Here is a 27,808-nt window from a genome sequence, read left to right as displayed (position 1 = left end):
TAGAAATGTACTTGGGTAGATTAGGAAATATGTGAGGAAATGCTTCTGGTTTAAATTTCCAGCGCTTTCTTGGTATCTCTACTCTTTCACCATTCACCGTAAATGAGTCTACTTTTACTAGAAAGTCATCGCAAATATGAATGTCACACATGAAACAGTTATGAGTTAATTTTCGGTCTTTTCTATGGATAGCCTTCTCCCATTTCAGTAAAACACCACTCTCTTTAGGGGGCCTAAAGAAATGCCTACCTGAAGATGATCGGTCATATCCAGATCTGCAGCTGGGTACAAAACATGAGGGCATGATGTGGTAGTTTCCTCCTGTACTGATATACGTTGCCTTATAGCACAATAGCGACAAAGACCGAGGTATTTAAAAAATAACACTTCTCATACCACTCAATTGTGAATACACTAATAATGCAAACTGTCAGAACATCTCTGACAGCGACAATAAGGAGCAATAAAAATTACTACAACTGAAGGCGAATATAACATGGTCTAATGGCCAATGGTCTCTGTTGACATCACAATCACCTGTGCTGCCAACAAGCGGATGTCTCACCAATCGCTTGAGCTCTCTTATGGGCGAATGGAGAAGATTTCGCACTTCCTCTTAGATATGCTATGCTTCTACTATACTACACAAATATTTTATAATAATAGAATAAGCACGCTAATTTCTAAGAATATACTACAATACACTACAATAATTTTTAAACTATGTTCAGACATAACCTTATTACAATAGGTTATTTATTACTAAGCATGAACAGAAATGAAAATTGCAATTAAAGTTTGAAATTCACAAGAACTACTCAAATATTACCAACAAAGTTAAATGCGTAGATAGTAGTACTTTCTTATCCTACTATGCTCTATAGAAATGAAATTTGCCAACTTGTTAAATGCTAAAGTATCAAAAGGGTTACCATATACAAAGATACACACGAATATAATAGGCAGCATGGTATCTAATATACCGTATCTGCAGTACAATTCCCAACTGAAATGTGGTTATGTGATTATTACACCTGGTGGATTACTATTATTTTCCATCCTCCTTGAGATGGAGAATAAAAGTGTCCATAAATGCTGAAAAATAAGAGGTTATCTACAGTAATTTCTCAAAAATACTTCTGTCAAAACTACGCCAGGGACTTGAATTGCAATTATTGGGATATAGTAATTTGATTATTATTAGATAACCGCTCTCAAATACTGAAAGATCGAAGGTGCAAAGTATAAATTATGGACACTTGAAATACCTACTCTGAACTACAAATGATCGGAATACAAGAATCAGGTGATTTTTATTTATATTTTCTTGATTACACGAAACCCTTTGTTCATGACTGTAGCCAACAATGCAGTATTTGAATGCGAAGAGCGACAGCAATCAATAACAATACTGTACAATGAGTTTTGACTATTTTGCCTGTGAAATACTGTATATTCTGTCAAAATCCCTTCTCAAAGCAAAATTTACAACATTATCACGAGAAATTATTACATTCGTAATAGGTGGAACAGCTGAACTGCTAGTTGAAATACCCTGTCTATTGCCCTCACTAATATAACTGCTGCGGAAGTTAGACTCTTTTTAATATCCTGTCTTTGTAAGTATTCTGTCAACAAACCTATTGATATTTTAATAATAATATTTAAAAAAGAAGATATTTCTTACTTCACGCAATCCTAACCTTCAACTTGTAATCTAGCGAATGCCTATGGAACTACTCAATGTAAAAATTGTAAATAAATACCACTAATCTCAATTACTACAAACAAACACTAATCACCAATATTTGTGGAACTAAATGTATCACTCATACACAAAATTTGCTAAATTTCTACACCTTTATCACTAAGATTATACAGAGGTCTTGGAACAGCCGACCACTCGCTAGCGCATCCAACAATGGACTGCATTCACGAGAGTGAGCAAACGTCTTTGTAACAGGGACTTTAAGATTGTCTCTGTCTCCATTTACTTCGGTGTTATGTATCTTCTCTCTTACTTTGTGGTGCTGGGATTTGGACCCTAACAGTGAACAGTACACAGTGGTGCTACCAACACTTGCTCAGAATACGTAACACTGAAGTACTCCAATACCTGAACAAAGAGCTGGAGGTCATGCACAACTTGAACGCTTTGGCCATATCATTAGAGACTCCTTCAGCTTATCTTACAAGGTAAAATTGAAGGAAGGAGAAGTAGGGGAAGAAGGAGAATATCTTGGTTAAGGAATCTACGAGAATGGTATGGGCTCAGTAGCCCCACTCTTTTCCGATTTGCTGAGAACAAGAATCAGATTGCCCTGATGACAGCTGACATACAATGAAGATTTGGTAAAAGAAGAAGAAGAGTTTCGCTGTATGTCACAGGACAGTTTGTAATTATTTCTTGCATCCTTGTGACAGAAAGAAGAAAATCTATGTCATTTCAGATCCTCGTCCCCTTTTCAAGAATATTAAATGCATGGTCAGTAATTAAAAAGTGATCACTGTCCACAATCGATTGCTGAAGAATTTGGCATACCCTCCTGAGGTATCCCATGTAGAGGAATTAATTGCATAGCAACATAAATTCAGTTAGCACCAAAATTTACTGAAGAAGATGTGTACCCATCTCACTTCCATGAATTCACGCAAGGTGCTAAGCCATTCTGTCGGTACTCCTCTAAAGTTCCTGGCTGAAGAATTAGATCATCCATAATTTTATACCACTGCTTGGTTCATAGATTTTGTTAAAATATTGTTTGCACTTATGACTTTTCATAGCACAACCATGGCATTCTGCAAACATGACTCGTATGCATATAATGAAAATATTTCTTCCTCAGCTGTTTTGTAGACATCTTTTCTAATCTTAAAATAGGAGTGAGAGGTGCTCGGAAACCTGTACAGGCTGGAAGTATTCTGTGCACAAAATCCATACTTGAGTTGCAGGCTATGTTACTGAATGAGTAACAGTGTCATTTTTTCTAACTTCCAGGTTCACACAGAGAATATTTCCAGCCTTGTAAGAGCCAAGAAACCTGTCCCAACAGCATTACAGTTGAAACAGAAGTTGATCATGCTCTCTCAATATATGAAATATTGGAAAAAAGGAAGGTGTGAGGTGGATGAATGGAAGACTCTAACAGGTTTTCTTAATGGCTCTAAGCAGAAAGTGCAAGTGCAAGTGCAAGAACCTCAACATTTCAGCAAAAGTTTGACCCTTACTGAAAATAATTCTCTGTATTGTTTGTTGGGTTATCTAATTAAGAGCGTTAAGGTACTGTGAGAAATGTTTAAAGAGCTTATAGAGCCCTGTGGCTTACCTTATGAGAAGTTAAGTCAAATGGAATGTTTGAAAGAGAGCACATTATTGTTTATAAATAAGCTTACATTTGAGTTTTTATTAGAAATGGAAGAATTGTTTTCTAACTGAATTGATGTATCAAAATGGCGACTAGTGTGATGAGTGAGTAATTTTCGCTCCGTAAACATCCTACTCGATTCGCATAATAAGTTGCAGAAAGCGTTTAATCTGTGCATAGTTGTGGAACATAAATTGACAAGCGTCAGTTCTACACTCCCGTCATGGCTTTGAAAGAAGCAACTAGGAAAATAACTGAATTTGAAGAAGTAATGAAGGACTTTCAAGCTCGCTTGGACTCCGCTGTAAGTGCTGCCAACCCTCCGACTGTACTTCAAACGCTGGACGGCGAATTCCAGGCATTCAAGTCGCAAGTAACAACTGCAATTGGTGACCTGAAAAAACAACTAAGCGCGATAGAGGATAAAATTCAGAAACAGGATGAGGCATTAGATGAGGCAGAGCAATATAGTCGCCGAAATTGCCTACTGCTACACGGCGTCCCGGAAGAACCGTCTGAAGATGTATATAATAAGTCTTTGGATATAATAAAAACTAAATTTTCGATTGAACTCTCAATGAGTGATGTTGACCGCTGTCACCGGCTGGGGCGCCGAAGCCGGACATCTGCACAAGTGGTTGCGCAAGGAAATCGCCCGATTATAATTAAATTCCTGCGCTATCATGATCGTGATCGTGTGTGGCGAGCCAAGCGTGCACTGAAGGGGAGCGGACTTCTTATCACAGAGTCCCTCACAAGTGTGAGGAAAAGTATATTAAATCGTGCTAGGGACTTTTGGGGACCAAGAAACTGTTGGACTCAGGACGGGAGAATATGTGTTTTGAAAGATAAAACAAAGTTTCAAATATGCACGATTGCGCAACTAAATGCCTTAGCTGTGTAGGATGAACGAGTGGACTGTTAAATTTTATTATGTGTGTTTTCAGTAGTTTACGTTTGTGTGTGAGTGAGTGTGTGTATGTAATAGTCAGTGGATGTATTCAGTGCTGTTCTCAGGTAAGCTCATCTTATTTCATGTACCTACTATTAGTTTTCCTGTTATGTTGGTAGACGAATCTATCCCTTGTGTCAATGACCCGCATTCCTCGCCTCCCCTCTTAACTCAACCCTCACCCCTCCCATACTCTGAAGCAATGGGATCCATTCTGAGGCGACAGCTGATGAATCACCCGAGAGCTCTCTCGTGTTGTCACCTAAATTCACTATCCATTGCAGCTCACCTAGAAGAACTACAGGCAATTTTCGAAAATAATAAGGTGCATTGTATTGGCATATCAGAAAGCTGGTTACGTGGAGATTTGCCGTCATGTTCTGTAAATCTCGACGGATACTCGCTCTTACGACATGACCGTACTGACAGACGAGGTGGTGGAGTAGCCTTTTACTACAGGAATGATTTAAAATGCAAGATTATCTGCACCTCAGACCCAAGCCTTCCCCTGCGACCTGAGTATATGTTTGTTGAACTCGACTGTAATAAGAAAATATTAATAGGAATTGTATATAAGCCACCTAATATTAGACAAATGGGGGAATTCGAAGCAGCTTTAACTGATCTTATCTCGGTCTACGAAGATGTCATAGTCATGGGGGATTTTAATACTGACTTGTTAAAACAAACTAGTGAATCGGATAAGTTGTGTCACATATTCCATGCTCTGAACATGGAAATCCTACCACTTAACGCTACGAATCATGTCTACTACCCTGACCACTCGACTCACACTTTAATTGACCTTATAATTTCAAATCAACCCCAGAAAGTCGTTAAGCACGGACAGATCCCAGCTCCTGGGATTTCAACTCACGACTTATTGTACTTATGTTACTCTATCAGAGGACCGAAGTATAAAGCACGCTACGTTATTTTAAGAGACATAAAACATATTGAATTAGATGACCTACGTAATGACGCATATAACTTACCGTGGGATGACATACGTAATTTTCATGACATTGACTCAAAAGTCAACAGATTCAACTCATTAGTGCTGAACTTGTATGACAAACATGCTCCGGAGAGGCAGGTAAGATTTACCCGCCCCCCTTCTCCCTGGCTGACGACCGAGATAAGATCTGTTATGGCCAGCCGTGACCGTTGGTACAGACAATTCAGACGAACACGTGACAAAGATGACTTTGAGCAATACAGGATACTTAGAAACAAAGTTAAACAGCTAATTAGAAACAGTAAATGCCGCTACTTTCAACAGTTAGCGAGAAATAATAATTTAAACCAAACCTGGAAGAAGTTACGATCTCTGGGCATAGGCAAAGCCGTAGAAGAGCACATTCCCACCATATCTCTAGATACCTTAAATGATTACTTTTCTCAGCCTAAAGTCGGACCAGTTCCATTACCAGCTAATCCCACAAACTTAGCACGCTCTTCCGAGTGCGACCAGTTCTCTTTCCACACCGTTAGCGCAAGTGATGTTAAACGTGTGCTGTACTCTATCACTTCCGATGCGACAGGTAATGACGGTATCTCTATAAAATTAATTAAAAACATCATCGGGGCTGTACTACCAATACTGACTCACATATTCAACTACTGCCTGACCAATGGAGTATTCCCTAACGTTTGGAAAGACGCACTAATAAGGCCTATCCCGAAAAACAATACCTTGGATTCTCCATCAGATTACCGCCCTGTGTCCATCCTGCCACCCCTCGCAAAAGCACTCGAACGTCTGATTCATGCACAAATCACTGTATACCTGACCCAAAATTCCCTCCTTGACCCTTTTCAATCCGGCTTTATAAAAGGACATAGTACCGCGACAGCATTACTGCGAGTTACGGACGACATCAGACAAGCGATAGACCAACGATATGTGACTGTAGCAACACTACTAGACCTAAGCAGCGCCTTTGACACAGTTAGCCCTGGGTTACTATTGCTGAAACTCCGTAGTCTCAACTTTAATATGACATCTCTTAAATTTTTTAGCTCCTACCTCACTGACCGTCGGCAACGAGTATCAGTAGGAACAATGTACTCAGGATGGCACAACAAATCCATAGGTGTCCCGCAGGGGTCGGTTTTGGGCCCACTTTTATTTGTTGTTAGTGTGAACGACATAGGGGACGCATTGAAATATAGCAAGTACCATATCTATGCAGATGATCTTCAGATTTATTATCACTCATATCCACAAGACATAGATGTAGCCATTGACAGAGTAAATTTTGACTTACGACGACTGAATGACTATGCAAAAAATAACAGCTTGTTAATAAATCCTAACAAAACTCAAGCTATTATATTTGGTACCAAAATAAACCTCAACTTGTTAAAAAGTAGACATGTACCCCCAATTATTTTAAATAACATTGTCGTGCCCTATTGTACGTCAGTAAGAAACTTAGGCGTTATAATGACTGAGACCCTCAACTGGACTGAACAAGTGACAAATACATGCCGTAAAGTGCAGAAATCCCTTTTTCCTCTCAAACGCTACTCTACTATATTTCCAAAAAATCTTAAAATACAACTGGTAAAATCCCTAATCTTACCAATTCTAGACTACTGCGACACTGTACTTACGGACATATCTCAAGACAGTAACAAGATGCTTGAATGGAGTTTGAACACCTGTATTCGATTCATATTTAAGCTGCGATATGGTTCTCACATTTCACCTTATTACAGGGAGTTGTCATGGCTTCGTGTTCATGAGCATCGCAGTCTCCACATGTTGTCTCTTCTGCATGGAGTTCTAAACACAGGTGTACCGAATTATCTCTCTTCAAAATTTAATTACCTCTCCTCCTATCATAACCACGATACACGATCTGGCTCCTGTTTAACAATATCTCTCAGTCACTCCAGGACCTACAACCGCTCCTTTGTAGTCACTGCCGCGAGGCTGTGGAATACCCTACCTGCTACCATTAGGGATTTGCGTTCTCGTAGGAGATTTAAGATGGATTGCCGAAATCACTTTCTGAATACCTCTAGCTGACTTTTCGATGTGTGTAGTGTGAATGAGTGCGTGAATGAGCATATATTCATAATAATTAGAAATATATTTGCCAGTTATAGGTTTTTTTTCTGTGTTTCCGTCTCTTATTATCACTAGTGTTAGTTTTATATTTATTATCATGTACACTTAGATTGTAGTGTTGTACATTCTATAATAGTTTTTTATTACAATCTCCAAATTTTCTATTAGTACCATATTATTTTAAAAGATCTGTTGCATTTAAATATTATATGTACGTTAATCATTTTAAATATTGTGGTTAAGTGTAAGAGAGGGCCTTGAGCCCTAACTTCGCCACGAATAAAGACGAATTACTTACTTACTACTTACTTACTTGATGTACTAACGTCACAAAGGAAGTCTATTGACATAAAATGGTTTTTGGCATCTAAAGTGAAGAACAAAATTTCTTCAATTCCGGTGCCTGACTGTCATAATTTGTTGTACACATTTGTGACGAGGTTTTAGGCTAAAAATTGATTCGAGAAGGAAAAAAAGTAGAACTCTATGAACATTGAATTTTCACGAACGCATTGTAATCAAAACCAACTTTCAACCTATTAGGTCGTGTTCCGTACGTTTAGTACATGCTAAAGAGATGGTAGGTACAGAACAAAAATGGCCAAATCTGTGGCAAGACATGAATCTGTAGTTTAAAATGTGTTTGATACATTAAGGTGATTAGAATTCTTTTGACAAACTGCATATGTGGAGGACTCAAAATCAGTGCGAATATTGTATGCACAGGGACCACCTGGGATAATTTGCCACCTCCAGCAGTTTGAGATACTCCTTTCTAATCTTCCCATTGATGCTTTCACGGCCCGTACTTGTAGACTTGATATGGGCTTTGGGCTCATGCTGTATCAAGAAAACAACATGGAACTCTTTACGATTCGCAGAGAACCTTGCTCCACGTGTTCAGAAGAAAATCTCGACTCTTCACAAGGAAGTCTTCCACAGTAATGAGGGTTTGAATTTAAGAATATTTTACCATTGGAGAATTGTAGTGGTTTGCTCATTCATCAGCAGGTGGCTTGCTTATGCTGGCACAGTGCTCCAAGTGGGAGGTGATGACAGTATGACATTAACACATAACACCTAGCTTGGAATGAAACAACTGATGATCACAAAGGTACAAATTTAAAAACGGAAACAAAATAAAAATTTAGAAATAACAGGTAAATCCTTAATGGCTGGCAACCACCAAGTACTTAATTGATAGCCAGTGAGTGTTCCTGGTGACAAACAAGCGTACCACTACTAGTCTCAAACCTCACTATTGTAGAAGAAGAACCTCTGTGGCTTTCTGACCTCTCACTGTTGGGTTCCGTGGTTCAAATCCTGGTCACTCCATGTGAAATTTGTGCTGGACAAAGCAGAGGCAGGACAGGTTTCTCTCCGGTACTCCGGTTTTCCCTGTCATTTCATTCCAGCAACACTTTCCAATATCATTTCATTTCATATGTCATTCATTAATCATTGCCCCAGAGGAGTATGATAGGCTCTGGCAGCCAGCACAGTTCCTATACTTGCTGCTAGATGGGGGCTTCTTTCATTCCATTCCTGATCTGCTTGATGACTGGAAACAGGCTGTGGATTTTCATTCACTATTGTAGAATAGTTCCTCATGAACAGTCAATATTTCCTTCTGAAGATGCGGAGCAAAGAGTTTCACCTTGTTTTCCTTACACAGCATAAGCACAAAAGCCCATATCATGTCTCCTTTCTAATTGTTATCCCAAACACTTATAAATCACTTTTATCTTAAATTTCACTCTAATCGCATGCCTCATTGTTGACTGCAGACATTCCACAACTGAACAGGGAAAGAGTGTAAAAGAAGATTTGGGCAGACAGAGAATAATGCACAATAACTAAACCCAAGGAGGAGAAAAATGTGACCATCTGGTCACCATATGTAGAAGTCATCTATCTCACTGAATTATGCAGTATATTCTGAAAAAATTAACTCCAGAAATGCTTGTGTATAACAGAAAAAGCTGACCTGTTTCAATCACTGAGAATCATCCATGTCCTTGCCTCATGATTAACCCTTACCCCTCGTCTGTTAGGAGAGGCCCAACATTAGGATATTCTCTTCCCGCTTGCATGTTTGGCATGGCCGACATGACATTGCATCGCCCATTGCTTGTCTACCATTCCTTAGCTGATAAAATACACGCTGCTATACTCTCCTGCCATCTTTTGGTTCAGTATGGAACGTTGTAAAATGCAGATACTATTTGACGGTCAAAAATCTATTATTTAGATGGCAATGTACCCGTCAGCTGTGTCCAGTCCACTCACTCATGCGAAGGCTTGATCAGTAGTAAACAAATATGGTCGTCATGTGCTCTCCCAGTGTGCTGTTTGTATATGTCAGCTAATTGTACAAAACGCAAGTATTTACGCACCTCTACTCTTTCCTTGTGCCCTAATAAATACATCTAATAGCATACAAGTGAACTGGCTTGTGTACCGCAACCCAGCATGTAGCTGATGTTGATGGCTGGCGCACTTATAAATCAACAGATTCCGATTTCAAGAAATTGCCATTTCAGGCTGCAAAGCATCACAAATTATGAAACCAAATACTGGATTAGAGTCTTTCAATTATTCTTTTTATCAATAATTTATTCAGTGAAATTACTGATGAAACCAATCGGAATGCGATAATGATAGTAACAAGAATAATAATAATGTAAAATAATTTGTCTTAAATTATACATATTGCTTTTATTTGCTAGGGTATAGCTTGTCGTAAAATATTGTAGGCCTAAATACATCATTTAAGAGCAAGTGCTATCTCTGAAATCATGAAAGATGAATACAGGTCATATGAGGTAGAAATTTACATTTAAAGTACGAGTAATAGAGGCAACACAGAGAACTTTAATTTTAGGGGTAAGGGTTAAGAAAGTTAAATGTCCAAAAGACTTCAGCTTCATCTGACATCAAATAACTTGTGAGCTTGTGCTGTCATGTATTGTAAATAAACCATATTCTCAAATAATTTATGGGGTCCTAGATGTTAGGGCCATTTAAACAACAAGCATCATCATCATCATCATCATCATCATCATCATCATCATCATCATCGTCATCATCATCATCATCAAATAATTTATGTATATACAGTATGTAGTTTGTACATAGCCTGCAGTAGAAAGAGTTCATGCAATCTGTATAAACAATGTGCTGTCATGTTATTACATGTGTCTGCTAGTCTGATTATTTTCCTGTTTCGACAAGTATTAAATGTGTAATAGAAATTAATTTCATGAGGTTCAGTATATTTCATTTTAATTAATAATTTCTTCACTTTCTTTGTCCCTAACCTTGCCGTGATACAATCAGCTGTAGGGGTGGTGGTTGGGACGAATACGGCGGTCTCACGGACTTGGCCGTACTGTGTTAATATAGTCACGGTATTGATGTCTAATTTCATCTATTCCAGCTGTTTATGATGATAGAGTTTATTTGCCACCCTTCTTCACTTCTTCAAGTGTAATTTTATGAATGTCATTGTCTACCTCTCCATGAGCTCAGTTGTTGATTGATATCAAAAGAAATGCGTTCTTTCACACTGAGAAGATTTTCAAATTATCACTTCCACCTGTCCAGTGATTCCCTGGGATCTACTATGAGTTCACCTGATTTACCCAAAACACTATTCATTTCATTTTTGTCTTCCCTATCTAAGATTGTTTATATCTGTCCAGAAATGTTTCTCTGCCACATGACCAGTCCTTTCCAGGTAATTACTGAAATCTTGCCACAACTCCTTCTTTTTGCTCTGTTTCTGTCATCTACATACAATTTCCTGTATGCATGAGGCTTTTATTTTTTTGGAGCTATTTCTGATACACTTTCTTTTTATGTTTGCAAGCTGCCTTCACTTCATCATTCCAGCGAGATGTTTGTTTTCCCCCTTTTTCTTGCTCTTCCCTTTCTCTTTCTACTCCAGAATCCTTGTATGCCACCCATTCTCTTCCTGTATCCTGAATCTGCTTATTGTCTATTGTTTGGAACTTTTCACTAGTCATATTCGTGTACTTCTGTCGGATTTGTATGTACTGGAGATTTTCTACATGTATTTGTCTACACAGATTTTCCTTTCTCTATCCTAGACCTAGAGATACTTTGTTCATTACCAATCAGTTAGTGGTCTGTGTACCAGGAGGTACACCCCTACGCCGCACGTTTAAATCTTGTGCCTCTACTGGAGAAAATCTGAACTTAAAACTAGACCAGCCTAAATTTTTCCTTAGAAGATGTCACTACCGTAAATTTTGTAATTACGAAGTTGTCGGTACTGTGTGGATTTCGACTTGTTTTGTTTTCCATTGATCAAGAAGTGTGGACATTCTCTCATAGATGTCTCTACAAAAAAACTCTGATCATGCACCCTGGTGCGAAGTGAAAGAACTTTATTTGAAGAAATTTTGTATTCATAAGTTTTTCTTTACTAAATTTTGTTCATTCATTTTTGGGTTGGCAATATTTATTTTTCCTTCTGCCAGTTTCGAAGTTAGCCAATCAAAAATTTCTGTAATTAATTTTCAGCCAATCCCGTATTTCTTCTTTGATTTTGTGTGTAACGTTTGACGTTAACCAATAAAACTCTGTGGGTGTGTCTTGATCATTCATGAAAGGTTTCGAACTTTCCCCAAAACGGCTGATTTTCTTGTCCCTCGGCCACTCGATCAACATCTAACTAAGTGTGTGGACGTAAAGCGGGAGGCGGGAAGCGCCTCTTTCATCAGGCAGCAGGTCTTCTGTAAGGTAATGGCCATTTAACATCTTTATTTCTTGCTAGATCAGCAGTTTAACCCATGGGAAAGGTCCGAAACCTTTACAATGTAACCTAATTTCCTAAATATGTAATTTTCTGCCGGCTTATGTAAAAACTTAATTAAATTTGTAACTGTAATTCGGGGATAGAGAGTGATTTACCCTCTCGAGCTCCCTTTCATTTTGGTTTGAGGTGACCACGTTTTGGTAACTGAATTTTCTCTTCCGTAATGTTTAAATTTCCTTCTTACATAGGTCACCTCCATAGTTTGGGTATAGCCCCTGTGTCATTGGCCTAGTGCCTCTTAGGTTTTAAGAATGTATGTGTAGGAGTGCAAATACCCGCCTCCATTCCTTTTGGTTTTTTTGGGCCAGTTTCTTAACCTGTTCTTTTTCTGCTAAGGCCCAGTAGGTTGGGTACAAGATACCCCCATGTCATGTTTGTAAGTCGTGCTTTGATGGCAATTTTTTGTAAAGTCTGGTATGGCCTTTAATAGGCTTGAAAATCTGAGAGCAGGTCAGCTCTTTATGTGTTGTTGATGACGGAGCTGGTGCTCCATGTTTTTGGGGATTTCTGCCCTTTGGTAAATATGTGGTTGTGAGCTGAGAGCTCAGGAAATGTAAAGTGAGGGCTTGTAGCCGAAGTGTGTTAGATTTGAAATCTTGGATGTTTTTCTTAGTCTTGTTTTTTAAATTACTATTGTATTGTTATCTCACTAAGTGAGAAATTGTTGTTTTTTGAAAATATAACCTTCTATTTCAGTTTAAATTCATTCTTGACAAAGTAGTTATCCCGGCACCTTCTTTCACCTCTGCTAATCCACCAAACCACGGTAACAGTCTAAATCATTAAAAGTTCTCTGTGCTGCACATTCCTAACCGACTTTCTGAATTCAAAGATGGTTATGATATTGTCTATTATAGATCTGGTACCCTTACCCTCCCATGTGTAGCAGTGAATAGCCTATGCTTGAAGAATATATTCTTAACTGCTAACTTATACTAGCACAGAAGATATCCTTTAATTCTATTTCAATCTTTTGGATTGAAATCACCCATTAACACTATTCTGTACTGCACCGTATCACCATGTAACCCTAGCTACGGCGTCATTCAGTGCTTCATAAAACTTGTCAATATCATCCCCATCTGCACTCTCACACAAAAATAGACCGAGGCTGTTCTCATCCTATTTCCCGCAACTGTCAGATCTACCCACACCTTTCGCTCATTTACATGCCTAACAGAACCAACGATGCATACAGTAGTAGTCCTGATTAACAGTCGTATCCCACACTCTGCACTTTGCTTTTAACACCTGTTAAGAATACTTTATAATCTCATTGTTGTTATCTCCCCTTACCCAAATACCATTAGCTCCTAATACATCTGGCTGCATCCTCTTTGCTGACTCAACCAGTTCTACTTTCTTTCTTCCATATGTCCCATTAATATTGATACCTTAACTCCCCATCAAATTTTGTTTTGTTCACCAAGTTGTTTCCAAGGTGTCAATCACCTGTCAGATGGAAGTGAGGTTCTGTTGTTCCCGTAAGTCCAAGGCTTGATTAAAATGTTCAGAGTGTGCTTGTAATAAATTTTGTGAAGCAGGATGCTACCATGCTTAATCAGTGAGAGTCTCTCCTCTAACGGGTTGAAATATTGAAATGTAAAAAAGAAGTTCCGTGGGCATATTTTTTTTAATCTATCAGCTGTGTACATTTTATACCATTTATTCAGATTACCTGTTTAATATTTGCAGGACAAAAATGTCCATCTGTTTTCTCCTTTCATGCACAGAATAGTTTCATTTCTTAATTAGACACCACTGCTTGTCCATTATAACATGAGAATGTGATACCGAGTTCTTGCATCAGTCTAAATTGACACAACTGCAGTTGCCATGCAAATGTTGAAATAATAATGTTATTGTCTTTACATCTCACTAACTACTTTTACAGTTTTTGAAGACACCGAGGTGCTGGAATTTAGTCCCACAGGAGTTCTTTAACATGCCGGTAAATCTACCGACTCAAGGCTGACGTATTTGAGCACCTTTAAATACCACAGAACTGAGCAAGGATTGAACCTGCCAATTTGGGGTCAGCCTCAACCATCTGAGCCACTGAGCCAGGCACAAATGTTGAAATTTTGGAAGAGGTAATCACTGACACCATCGTGTATGAACAGACATTTTTTGGGTGGTTGCAGTTCCTAACCATTCTTCTGCAAGGGATGTACATTCAGAAAGCAGTTGCAGCGAATGTGTTAACACTTTCAATACCACCATATTTTAACATGGACCCTGGCAATGAACTGGGTCTTATTTCACAACAGCAAAACATATTACATATCTCATTTTCGTATCATATGAAGGTGTCAGCCATCCAAGACGAAGATGTTAATCAAGAAGTTCATATCCAAAGTATTTTAATTATACTAGTGTTATGAAGAACATTAAAAAATGTACGAGAAAAACTTTTACATTCAAGTTGTACCATAGGTCTGCTCAAACAATAAAAATGAATCATTTCGTTTGGCTACTTAATTCACAAATAAACACAATTACATTTTAAATACAAAATTGCTCTATTTGCTTTGGTAAATAAGCCCTGAAAACCTTGCACTCCCTGCATCACCATCATGGTACATCAGCCTGGGTCTCTTTGTCGAAAGCCCAAATTTCTGGAGAGGTGAAGTATTTCTATTGTTTCTATTCAGAGTAAAATAATGCAGCAAAAACTTGCATTCGTAAGTGATGTAACAAATAAAATCCTTCCCTGAACTATCACTTGATACGTTATCTGGTTCGTAAGTAGAGTTTTCATCAGTGTCATTTCTTTCTGAACTCACTTCTTGCGATAAAATGTCCCAAGATATCACTATTATTGAGCCAGCGTGAGCACAGTAATGCAAATGACAGATTTTTCACGCTCAGCACCCAGCACATTGAATGCTTCAGTAGAGGTCATGGCAAGGAGAAAGTATCCTTTATTTTATTTAGGCTTGAACTTCCTGATAGCTGCTCCATTCTAGTGGACACTAAGCAACGGACGGGAACCGTATGGGATACGGGCACCGTCCACAACAAGGAAAGCAGTGTGCCCGTATTCTGTGTGGGCATAGCGTTGCAAGTGTTAAGAACAACATTAAGAATGGGATTTATTTGTTTTTGAGCTCAAATATTTTCAAACTTTATGTGAGAATTGTTTTCTCTGAAATTCTTCATTGATCATGTATGTTTATTGTTCTGTCTTGTAGATTCCTGAGAGAGAAATATGGATGAACCAGCCTTCGTCAAGAGCGAGCCAGAATGGCTATCGGATACAGAAGTATCTTCCAACTCTGTAGGTACATTAGTAACTACATAATGTGGTTCATATCGAATTATTCGTAAAGGTTTTTTAATAAAGTAAAGAACAACTTGGCAGTGTCAAACCTGAGGGGTCTAGAAAAAGAATTTAAATTTACCGTGAATTTGAATGAAACAATATTGCACATTGAACTTACCTGGTCTTGCATTCAAAACAGTCCCTGATTTGCAATGACAGTACAGTAAGTCCATAGAACTGTGGCAAGTATGCCTGTGCTCGACTTTTCAAGCCTTCAGTAAGCTCCGGAATGTCTCATTTCATCTGCTGATGGCTGTCGATCAACTCTGTGTCACTTTCTGAATGTTGTAGATTATAATTGCCTTATCGATACTTACATATATGTAAAAAACATATCAGATGTAAGGCTTTTCAGGCGTTTGCTCTATTAACCAGCGTTTCTTCTTAGGTCTGACACTAGACTCGTCAGAGTGGGATGTGTCAGACCCTACCCGCTGACACTGGGGTGTATGCAGGTGAACTTATCAGAAGCCCTTATAAAAGGCACAGTCAGATAAATGCATACGGGAGATAAATCTCCACAATGGAATTATTGCCCGCCTAGCAATTCTGAATGGAAAATTCTAAATTCTCATGGAGGGAATTAGATATTTTTTGCCAATAGAGCATGTCAAAAATGTCTAAAACATACCAGATGTAAGGCTTTTCAGGCGTTTGCTCTATTAACCAGAGTTTCGTCTTAGGTTTGACACTAGACTCATCAGAGTGGTCTGATATGTTTTTGACATTTTTGATATGCTCTATTGGTGAAAAATATCTAATTCCCTCCATTGGGAATTTAGAATTTTCCACTTACATATATAACATACATACATACATACATACATACATACATACATACATACATACATACATACATTATCATTACAGACTGTTATGCTTTACAACGTTCAGTCTGCAAGCCTCTGTGAATTTACTAAACGTCGCCACAATCCTCGATTTGCAACTAGTGTTGTGGTCTCATTTAGTTCTATACCTCTTATCTTTAAATCATTAGAAACCGAGTCTAACCATCGTCGTCTTGGTCTCCCTCTACTTCTCTTACCCTCCATAGCAGACTCCATTATTCTCCTAGGTAACCTATCCTCCTCCATTCACCTCACATTACCCCACCACCGAAGCCGGTTTATGCGTACAGCTTCATCCATCGAGTTCATTCCTAAATTAGCCTTTATCTCCTCATTCCAAGTGCCCTCCTGCCATTGTTCCCACCTGTTTGTACCAGCAATCATTCTTGCTAATTTCATGTCCGTTACTTCTAACTTATGAATAAGATATCCTGAGTACACCCAGCTTTCGCTCCCGTGAAGCAAAGTTGGTCTGAAAGCAGACCGATGTAAAGATAGTTTCGTCTGGGAGCTGACTTCCTTCTTACAGAATACTGCTGATTGCAACTGCGAGCTCACTGCGTTAGCTTTACTACACCTTGATTCAATCTCACTTACTATATTACCATCCTGGGAGAACATACAACCTAAATACTTGAAATTATCAACCTGTGCTAGCTTTGTATCAGCAATCTGACATTCAATTCTGTTGAATTTCTTACCTACTGACATCAATTTAGTCTTCAAGATACTCCAAGATACTAGACTGCAGGCTTTCGGCACAGTCTGCCATTAAGACCAAGTCGTCAGCATAGGCCAAACTGCTTACTACATTTCCACCTAACTGAATCCCTCCCTGCCATTTTATACCTTTCAGCAGATGATCCATGTAAACTACGAACAGCAAAGGTGAAAGATTACAGCCTTGTCTAAGCCCTGTAAGTACCCTGAACCAAGAACTCATTCTGCCATCAATTCTCACTGAAGCCCAATTGTCAATATAAATGCCTTTGATTGATTTTAATAATCTACCTTTAATTCCATAGTCCCCCAGTATAGTGAACATCTTTTCCCTTGGGACCTGTCATATGCTTTCTGTAGATCTACAAAACATAAACACAACTGCTTATTCCTCTCATAGCATTTTTCAGTTACCTGGCGCATACTGAAAATCTGATCCTGACAATCTCTCTGTGGTCTGAAACCACACTGGTTTTCATCCAACTTCCTCTCAACTACTGATCGCACCCTCCCTTCCAAGATGTCAGTGAATACTTTGCCTGGTATACTAATCAATGAGATACCTCGATAGTTGTTGCAATCCTTCCTGTTCCCTTGCTTATAGATAGGTGCAATTACTGCTTTTGTCCAATCTGAAGGTACCTTACCAACAATTAATTATTATTCATATATTTCTTTTAGGTACATGTTTCGAGACTTTTCCAATCCCTTCGTCAGCCAATTATACAACACAACATATCAAAGAACCTTTCCACTATATATTACTACATTCATTGTCAGTAGAAGAGCCTCCGTGGTACACATCCTCATGGAGTGCGTTGACCTGGCTGATCTATGCCGTAGGCTAAAACTCCCGAGTGCTTTCTCCTTCAACCTGCGAGATGAGCAGTCAGCAGACCTTGTCATCCTTTTTAAGAGGGATAATGGCCTTTTTTATTGGTATAAAAGTGTATTTTCTATTAGTGTTTCTTTTTTTGTGAACTACACTTTTATTCCATGGACTCTATTTTAGTTTGCGTTTGTGTATTTTAACATCTTATTTTAACTTGTAACTTGAATGATCTATATCGTTGTACTTCAAGGCAATCCCTTATTCCATTGTAATCTATATTTTCTATAATTTTATCAGAAAATAAGACATTGCAAATCGGACTTACTGATACTTTTTAATTTTCTATTTTTTTTTCATCATTGTTTTAAATTCTAGTCATTTGATATATTTTAAAATTTTAATTGTCATGTCTTTACATTCCATTTCATATCATTAGGAGCTGATGACCTAGATTTTAAGCCCCTTTAAACAACAAACATCACCATCAGAGCCTTTTATTTGGATTGGTTGTAAGAGACAAAAAAGGTGCAGAGGAATAACATCAAGTGATAGATGAACCATCAATTTTAACAGTTTAGTGCTTTTTAATAGAAGTGAAGAAATTTGACACTGTTAAATGATGACAACAAGCAGAATCTTTCAACGAGTATCTGTGTAATATTTTAATGACACGGCCAGGGTTTTAGATATTTCTATGCCGGGCTGAGTGACTCAGACGATTAAGGCGCTGACCTTCTGACCCCAACTTGGCAGGTTTGATTCTGGCTCAGTGCGGTGGTATTTGAAGGTGCTCAAATACGTCAGCCTCATGTTGGTAGATTTACTGGCACGTAAAAGAATTCCTGCGGGACTAAATTCCGGCACCTCGGCGTCTCCAAAAACCGTAAAAGAGTAGTTAGTGGGACGTAAAACAAATAACATTATTATTACGATAGATATTTCTAGTGGAATGTAGTGATATATAGTGGAAAGTTTCTTTGATATGTATAATTGAGCGATGAATAGATTGGAAAAGTCCTGAAACATGTACCTGAAATAAATATGTGGATAATAATTAATTGTTACATATGTAAGTATTGATAAGGCGGACCATTATAATATTGTAATAGTCAATATGGACCAATCAGTCAAAAACTGATCAGAATCATACATTCTGAATATCAGTCTATGGGTTTCCTTAACTTGAAGTTCACTAGAAGACTATCCAATGAACATTCCCTCAGATGTCCTTTCCTTAGCTCCTTATCAAACATAGGTCTGCTTCCAGCACAAGTATGATTCTTCACTAATTTTCTCTTATGTCCAGACAGCATTCCATCACCCTTTTGAAAATATGGGGGTTCTGATGTGGTATTTTTTCTTCAAATTAATTTACATAACATTATAAAGAAACACGAGTTATCAATATTATGTTGTATAGCAATGTACAGTAAAGTGACTGTCAGAAAAGTTTGAATCATTCACTCATTTGAATTAACCAAGTTCTACTTTACTATTAATTTTATTATTATTAAACAATGTTTTAGACTGTTAGCTTTAGGCCCCTTTCACACGATCCACTGCTTTTCATGCCACTCCACTCGTCTCCACTTCTTAGACACTATGTTTTTCCTTGCTGTCCACTTCCAGAAACTTGCCAGCAACTTCTAGTTCCCACCACATCTTTTGCATCTCTGTTTGACTTTGGACCATGGACTTAAACATTATCCATGTGTTTTATATTCTTACAAAAAGAAGATTGAGGAGAAAGAATGTTACTAGGTTTTGTCGGGTCCATCCATTGAATTCATATCGCCTAGAACGAGAATATCTTTGTTTTGTTCTAGATGAATGTGCCAGTGATCAAAAACAGTTCTTTAATTACCTTTTGATGAGGGGGAATTTGTTTGATGAATTGTTGTCAATCCTTGCAGCAAATTTACAGCATCAAGACACCAACATGAGGAACAGTATTCCACCAATGTTTTTAGACAAAAACTTCAAACTTGTGGTGCACACATTGTTGACTGTCTGAACAAACTAATCTGATTTTGTGAGCTACCAGTCGCCATGAGGGGAAGAGGCTTCAGGCCGGTTGACAGCAGCTTTCTGAATGCTCCAGGCCTGTTTTTACACCTCTGCTGGAGTGGAGTGACATGGAAAGCTGTGTGACCTCATTTCATTTCACAACTCCTACATTTAAATTGCCTACTATGGTCTCCCTCTATACTTCTCTTACCCTCTTTAGCTGAATCCACTATTCTCCTAGGTAATCTGTCTCCACTTGACAAACCACTGATCACAAAATAAATTCCATTATTTTAGCCCATATTGACAATACATTCTTATGTTCAGTAAAGCTGAGTAGTAGTCCATTCCTTCATTACTCACAAACAGAATACAGTTACGTATTTAATAACAGTACATGTTTCATTCCTACGTGGGACATCCTCGGCTGTAAGAAAATTGAGTACAAGTAGTCCGAGAAATGTTAAAGATTCACAATAAAAGTATATATTTGGCTAAAAGGGACATTATATAAGGGGCAATCAAATGAAAAACACACATCCGCCATAACGCACATTCTGCACGACAAAAGGTGGCAATACTGCTGTTACGTATCGCTGTGGTAGGAGAACTGCATAGTGACAACTCACTGATGCACACAGTTGGTTGTGCGCAGACTGGTCTAGTGTGTTTGTCCAGCTGTAGAAATGGAGACAAGCTGGTGCCTGAGGGTGCTGGAGTAAACAAAACTCATCGTCGCTGTATAGCGAACACTGCTTGTCCATGACGAGTGTGCACGAGTGGCATGTGAGATTCCGAGAAAGGCGCAAATCACTGCAAGACAATGCGCGCCCATGGTAATGTGGATTGATAGCCTTCTCTGGAAAAACCGGTGAATCACAGAGGAAGAAGGACATTGCTGGGGGTCGATTTAATTCAGACGAGGAAGTGCAAGAGTAAGAGAGGTTGTGGATCCGTCGTCAGTGCCTGCATCTGTCTACAAAACTGGAATTGATCGTCTCACCTCCCAGTGGGATAAATGTGTTAACGTTTTTGGTAATAAAACTATTCCACGGTCACATTATAGCGGATGTTCGGTTTTTATTTGGTTCCCCTTATAGTTCAGTATCATCTGATATTAAATAATGATCCCAGTGTGTTGGATTGTACAACCCCGAAAAGAAAAAAAATGATGTGCAGCGAAGGGTGGAACTGGCTTTAAAATAGAAAGAATGTCACTAAATTTTGTGTCCTTAAAATTAAGTGATTTTGGGTGAGAGTAAAATTTTCATTTTAGATGTTGATGTTGCATCGCTTTAAGCTTCCTGAAACCAGGGAAACTGCTCTCTAATTTGAGACGGATGATGATTCTCGTAAAATGTTGGAAAGGATGGGCCAAAACGGTGAAGAACTTGAAGATTGAGAGAAGTTGCAATCTTTATGTGAAAGGCGTGTAAAAATTAAGTACTGAATTAAAGACATTTATGCCCTCCTCTCCCATCCCTTTCAGTATTTCTCGTGAAATATCATCAATACCTCGAGTTGCCAGCAGCCCTCTCTGTGAGAGTGAAATGGCTGGAACTGACTGACTCAAACACCTACAACAAGCAGTGCCTCACAAAATCTGAAACTGAAACGCTACAAAACAGTCGTCTCCCGGAAACCCTGTGTGCGATGGGATGTGTGTCACTTAACCCATTAGCATATTCATCTTGTAGCTCTTTGCATGACCACGATTAATATTTAACATACGTAAATCACAGTTCATAAGTACTTCAATTTATTAGTTACAGCTTTCTCATGCAAACTTTAATTTATGTGATGGAAAAAATCATAAATCTTACCTTTGAATATTTTGGTATTTCAGTAGTTTTCATTTTTTGTCTTTTTAGCACGACTAGCACGCGGCACTGTAACATTATTCGTCACTACCACTATTAGAATTTGGTGATTCACTGTCACTTTTCTCTGCTACTGTCACCACTGACACTAAATAATTCTTCATAATCTGAACTTTCTGACTCACTTTCATTACCACTTCTGTTCAGAATATCCAGAATATCACTGCTTGCTAATAACTGGCTTCTTCATGCCGTGCTAGTCATCTGCTCATCTTTGATGGAGACAGACACTACGAGGTCAAGGTTAACCAGGCGATTTTGCCATACGGTTAGGGTTCCAACCCCACTGTTGGCAGCCCTGAAGAGGGTGTTTCATGGTTTCCCATTTTCACACCAGGAAAATGCTAGGGCTGTAGCTTCATTAAGGCCTTGGCCACTTCGTTCCCACTCCTAGGCCTTTCCTATCCCAACATCGCCATGACCTATCTACGTCGGTGTGACGTAAAGCGAATTGTAAAATATTTGATGGTCAATTATAGTGTGATCTAGTCAAGATAATTGAATGCAATCTTCATTGTGTGAACGAGTAACGCCTCCTCCTTCCGGTGGTCAGTACCGTCTCTTAGCAAATGTCTGAAATATGTCCTCAACTACTTGCACTTGGCTCCACGGCTGCGAGCCATCAAGCTCTGTTACGTCCCGCAAACAGTCACATGGCTACAGGAGCTGTGAATGTATGCCAATGCGTTAAGCAGTAGGTGACAAAATAGATGATGCTTGATTGAGAAATTGGAAGTTGAGGGAGAAGAATTTTCGGAAAAGTTAGGAATACCAGATACATCACAATTCAGAGTTCTGCTCATAGAGAGAGAAGCTCTCTGATCGTGATAGGGAAAGAAGGGTGGCTCTCTAAGGTCATGTTAGAAGATTGTCTCCCAAGAGATGACCAACTCCTTTTTCATCTTCTGGCAAAAGAGAAAGTCAGTACCACAGGGCTGACAGAGAGACTGAGGAGGATCTGAAAGAATTGGGGCTAACAGACAGGCTGTGGGACAGGTCCTGAAGGAAGTCAGTGGTCTTCAGGAAAGATGACTGAAAGATACCCGCTGGTCAAAGGAAAGAAACGATCTAACCCAGGAGAAGATAAAACAACAGTGGGCAAAGATTGAACAAGCAGACCGAGAGATATTGAGTGGCGAATCACCTGTTAACTTCATTTAACCAGGCAAATCAAGCCAGTTAGTAAAAATGATTTTAAAGAAATTGAATGGTATTTATTACTCTATGCATTTCCCCTTAACTCCCTCTCTTGAATGGTGCTCTGCATAGCGTCTTATGCCTGATACTGTCAAGTGTTCCTCTATCTCACTCACACTTCATAAATACCCTATTCTTAATACATACTCTCTCCTCTGTAACCCGTACCCAACTCTAACAGAACAATATGACTTAAAAGTGTTGTTTGACAGTAAATTGTTATTTGTTCCCTATATTCAAATGTAACCTAACAAACAATGTCACTTCTCAGTTTGCTGTATAGATTTTCCAACATCATCAGTATTCACGCCCTCAGAGCCTACTATGCATGTTGCATCCTACCTTTTATTGAATACACGTCTCCCTTTTGGTCTACCTCTTCACCCACTAATCTGAAACACATTGACCACATGCAATCATTCTTCTGTGCCATTGTTAGAGCCAGAGTATCTGATTGTCAAAACTTGAGCAGTAATCAGATACTGGATAAGTTAAACCTTCGGCTGTTATCTACTCGCAGGAAAGCAGCCAACCTTAGATTCCTGTATAACACTGTCAATGGTTTATTTTGTTTTCCCAAACTGCCATTGTTCTTTTTCCTACATGCCCCAACACACAAAACCAGGATAAATCCACAGGAACTTGCATGGTTTTTTTTTGCTAGTGGCTTTACGTCGCACTAACACAGACAGGTCGTATGGCGATGATGGGGTAGGAAAGGCCTAGGAGTTGGAAGGAAGCGGCCGTGGCCTAAATTAAGGTACAGCCCCAGCAAATGCCTTTTGTGAAAATGGGAAACAACAGGAAACGATATTCAGGGCTGCCGACAGTGCGGTTCAAACTCACTATCTCCTGGATGCAAGCTCACAGCTGTGCACCCCTAACGGCATGGCCAACTCGCTTGGTAGATATATTTTCTTCGTATGCCTCCTTTAATCGATTCTTCCTTAACCTAGCCCATTTCCTTCATAATCCTTTCTTTCTCTTTTCATTGCTATCCCCTCTATTGTAGATATTGTAATATTTATTATTTTTTACTGTACTATGCTGTTACTATTGTCATATCTGTATTTATCTTACCGTGCCCAGCTATAAGTTCTTCTCTTCATTTTACTTTCAGTCTTTAATTTTGCTTCTTCTTTTCTTTTGCCTTTATGTTTTATTGTTAATTGTTGTGTCTCTACATTATTTTGTTAGTTTCTTATTTTCTTCTGCCACTTTTGTCATTAGATTATATTTTTCATTCCTCTTTCATTTTTTTAAAGTTTGCATCATGCTACTCCATTGTAAATATATTTTACATTGTGGAACTCTGTAAGTCGGCATCTTGCTGTTTTGGATTCCCAAATAAATAAAGAAATAAAGAAATAAATAAATGAATGAATGAATGAATGAATGAATGAATGAATGAATGAATAAATTAATCACTGTTTATTTGTTGTGAGTTTCAAGGGTTATCAGATATTTACTTATCTTATTTTCCAGGAACCCAGTATGCCATTTCTTCCTGTTGAGCTGGTGGAAGTGAAGGTGGAACCAGGCCACATACTCCCTAGTCTCTGCTCAGAGGATGAAGAAGTTGGGGAGGACCAAAGCACTCAGGTGATTGTTTTCCTAGGCATGACATATTTATTCTCTTTCACATTGTAACAACAACTGGAGAAATAATGGAAATAATGTTTGCTTTGGAATTAGTAATAAATACTCTTTATTTTGATGGGATAAATATTAACTTCTCCAACACTGTCACATATACATTATTGAGTGTCAGCAACATGAATACCGAATAGTTGACCATGGAAGCTACCATGATTGAATCAGATTCTATTGTTGGTTGTAATGTATCGCCTGTTTGAATTCCATTTAGAGAACCGCGGCTTCAGCGGTGGATGAGGCTTTAAATCCATGATGTTGTTTGAAAATATTCCAGTCTTCATTCTACATATCATATGCTTGTTGTTTTGCCCTAGAAATGAAGTCCAGTAGATGTATCCAAACGTTGAACTGCAGTACTTCATTTATCACGCACCAATACTCAGGCAGATCATAACGTCACCAATACAGAGCAGAAGGTTTTTAAGGCTTTGGCTTTGCTGCTGTTTTTCTACCTATACTGCCGAGGTTCCAATTCAGATGAAACCCATGATAGGATTGTTGTTGTGTTGAGTCATCAGTCCATAGACTGGTTTGATGCAGCCCTCCATGCCACCCTATCCTGTGCTAACCTTTTCATTTCTACGTAACTTTTGCATTCTACATCTGCTCTAATCTGCTTGTCAAATTCATATCTTGGTCAACCCCTACCGTTATTACCACCTACACTTCCTTCAAAAACCAGCTGAACAAGTCCTGGGTGTCTTAAGATGTGTCCTATCATTCTATCTCTTCTTCTCGTCAAATTTAGCCAAATCGATCTCCTCTCACCAATTCGATTCAGTATCTCTTCATTCGTGATTCAATCTATCCATCTCACCTTCAGCATTCTTCTGTAACACCACATTTCAAAAGCTTCTATTCTCTTTCTTTCTGAGCTAGTTATCGTCCGTGTTTCACTTCCATACAATGCCACACTCCACACAAAAGTCTTCAAAAACATCTTTCTAATTCCGATATCAATGTTTGAAGTGAGCAAATTTCTTTTCTTAAGAAAGCTCCTCCTTGCTTGTGCTAGTCTGCATTTTATGTCCTCCTTACTTCTGCCATCGTTAGTTATTTTACTACCCAAGTAACCATATTCATCTACTTCCTTTAAGACTTCATTTCCTAATCTAATATTTCCTGCATCACCCCTAATCTAATATTTCCTGCATCACCTGCCTTCGTTTGACTGCACTCCATTACTTTTGTTTTGGACTTCTTTATTTTCATCTTGTACTCCTTTCTCAAGACTTCGTCCATACCATTCAGCAGCTTATCAAGATCCTCTGCAGTCTTAAATAAAATAACAATATCATCGGCAAATCTCAAGGTTTTGATTTCCTCTCCTTGGATTGTGATTCTCATTCCACATTCCTCTTTGATTTCCTTTACTACCTGTTCTATGTAAACATTGAAAAGGGGGGGGACAAACTGCAGCCTTGCCTCACTCCTTTCTGGATTGCTGCTTCCTTTTCAAAGCCCTCGATTCTTATCACTGCAGACTGATTGTAGATAATTCTTCGTTCTCAGTATTTGATCCCAATCACCTTCAGAATCTTAAATAGCTTGGTCCAATCAACATTATCGAATGTCTTTTCTAGATCTACGAATGCCATGTACGTGGGCTTGTCCTTCTTGATTCGATCCTCTAAGATCAGACATAAAGCCAGGATTGCTTCACGTGTTCCTACATTTCTTCCAAAGCCAAACTGATCTTCTCCCAACTCAGCTTCAACTTGTTTTTCCATTCTTCTGTAAACAATACGTGTTAAAATTTTGCAGGCATGAGATACTAAACTAATGGTGCGATAGTTTTCACACCTGTCAGCACCGGCTTTCTTGGGAATAGGTATAACAACATTCTGCCAAAAATCGGATGGGACTTCTCCTGTCTCATACATCTTACACACTAAATGGAATAACCTTGCCAAGCTGGTTTCTCCTAAGGCAGTCAGTAATTCAGAGGGAATGCCATCAATTCCAGGTGCCTTGTTCCTATTTAGGTCGCTCACAGCTCTGTCAAACTCTGACCTCAAAATTGGGTCTCCCATTTCATCAGCATCAATAGCCTCCTCTTGTTCCAGAACCAAATTATCTACATCTTTACCGTGATACAACTGTTGGGTATGTTCCTGCCATCTTTCTGCTTTGTCTTCTTTCCCTAGAAGTGGCTTTTCATCTGAGCTCTTAATATTCATACACCTAGATTTCCTTTCTCCAAAGGTTTCCTTGATTTTCCTGTATGCAGCATCTACCTTTCTTAGGACCATACAACCTTTGACATCCTTTCACTTCTCCTTCAGCCAGTCTTCCTTAGCTACCTTGCACTTTCTGTCCACTTTATTCTTTAATCGCTTGTATTACTTTCTGCCCTCTTCATTTCTAGCATTCTTGTATTTTCGTCGTTCATCAATCAGGTCTAGTATCTCCTGAGTTATGCACGGATTCTTAGTTGATCTTTTCTTCCTTCCTAACATTTCTTCAGCAGCCCTTCTGACTTCATTTTTCATGACTATCCACTCTTCCTCTATTGAGTTTCCTTCAGCCTTTTTATTTAGTTCTTTTGCAACATGTTCCTTGAAACAATCCCTCACACTCTTTTCTTTCAACTTGTCTAGATCCCATCTTTTAGCATTCTTTCCTTTCTTCAGTTTCTTCAACTTCAGATGGCATTTCATGACCAACAAGTTGTGGTCAGAGTCCACGTATGCTCCTGGGAAAGTTTTGCAATCCAGCACCTGGTTTCTGAATCTCTGCCGAATCATAATGAAGTCTATTTCATACCTTCCAGTGTCTCCAGGTCTTGTCCATGTATACAGCTGTCGTTTATGGTGTTTGAACCAATTATTAGCAAGGACTAAATTATGATTGGTGCAGAATTCAACCAGCCGACTTCCTCTTTCGTTCCTTTGTCCCAATCTGAATTCTCCTACTGTATTACCTTCTCTTCCTTGGCCTACCACTGTATTCCAGTCTCCCATCACAATTAGATTCTCGTCACCTTTTACATATTGTATTAAATCTTCCATCTCTTCATATATTCTTTCGATTTCCTCATCATCCACTGAACTAGTATGCATATAGACCTGCTGGTGGGCATTGGTTTAGTGTCTATCTTGACG

General features: G+C 38.7%; 1 protein-coding gene across 2 annotated transcripts in view; it reads left to right on the top strand.

Moving 5' to 3' along the window:
• LOC136882085 (zinc finger protein 239) overlaps nt 1-27,808 on the top strand; it is a 65,152-nt gene that overhangs the window by 18,874 nt on the left and 18,470 nt on the right. The window contains exons 2-3 of one of the 2 annotated variants that reach the window (XM_067154595.2): nt 15,434-15,519; nt 24,534-24,650. In XM_067154595.2, coding sequence (XP_067010696.2) covers nt 15,451-15,519; nt 24,534-24,650 — 186 coding nt within the window. In that variant the 5' untranslated portion in view covers nt 15,434-15,450. Of the gene's footprint in view, nt 1-15,433; nt 15,524-24,533; nt 24,651-27,808 lie in introns of both variants that reach the window. The other variant, XM_067154597.2, reaches the window with a different exon arrangement.

The sequence above is a fragment of the Anabrus simplex genome, chromosome 10, assembly GCF_040414725.1.
Source record: "Anabrus simplex isolate iqAnaSimp1 chromosome 10, ASM4041472v1, whole genome shotgun sequence".
Classification (NCBI taxonomy): domain Eukaryota; kingdom Metazoa; phylum Arthropoda; class Insecta; order Orthoptera; family Tettigoniidae; genus Anabrus; species Anabrus simplex.
The sequence above is the reverse complement of the archived record's forward strand: the minus strand, read 5'-3'. Positions and strand labels throughout refer to the sequence as shown.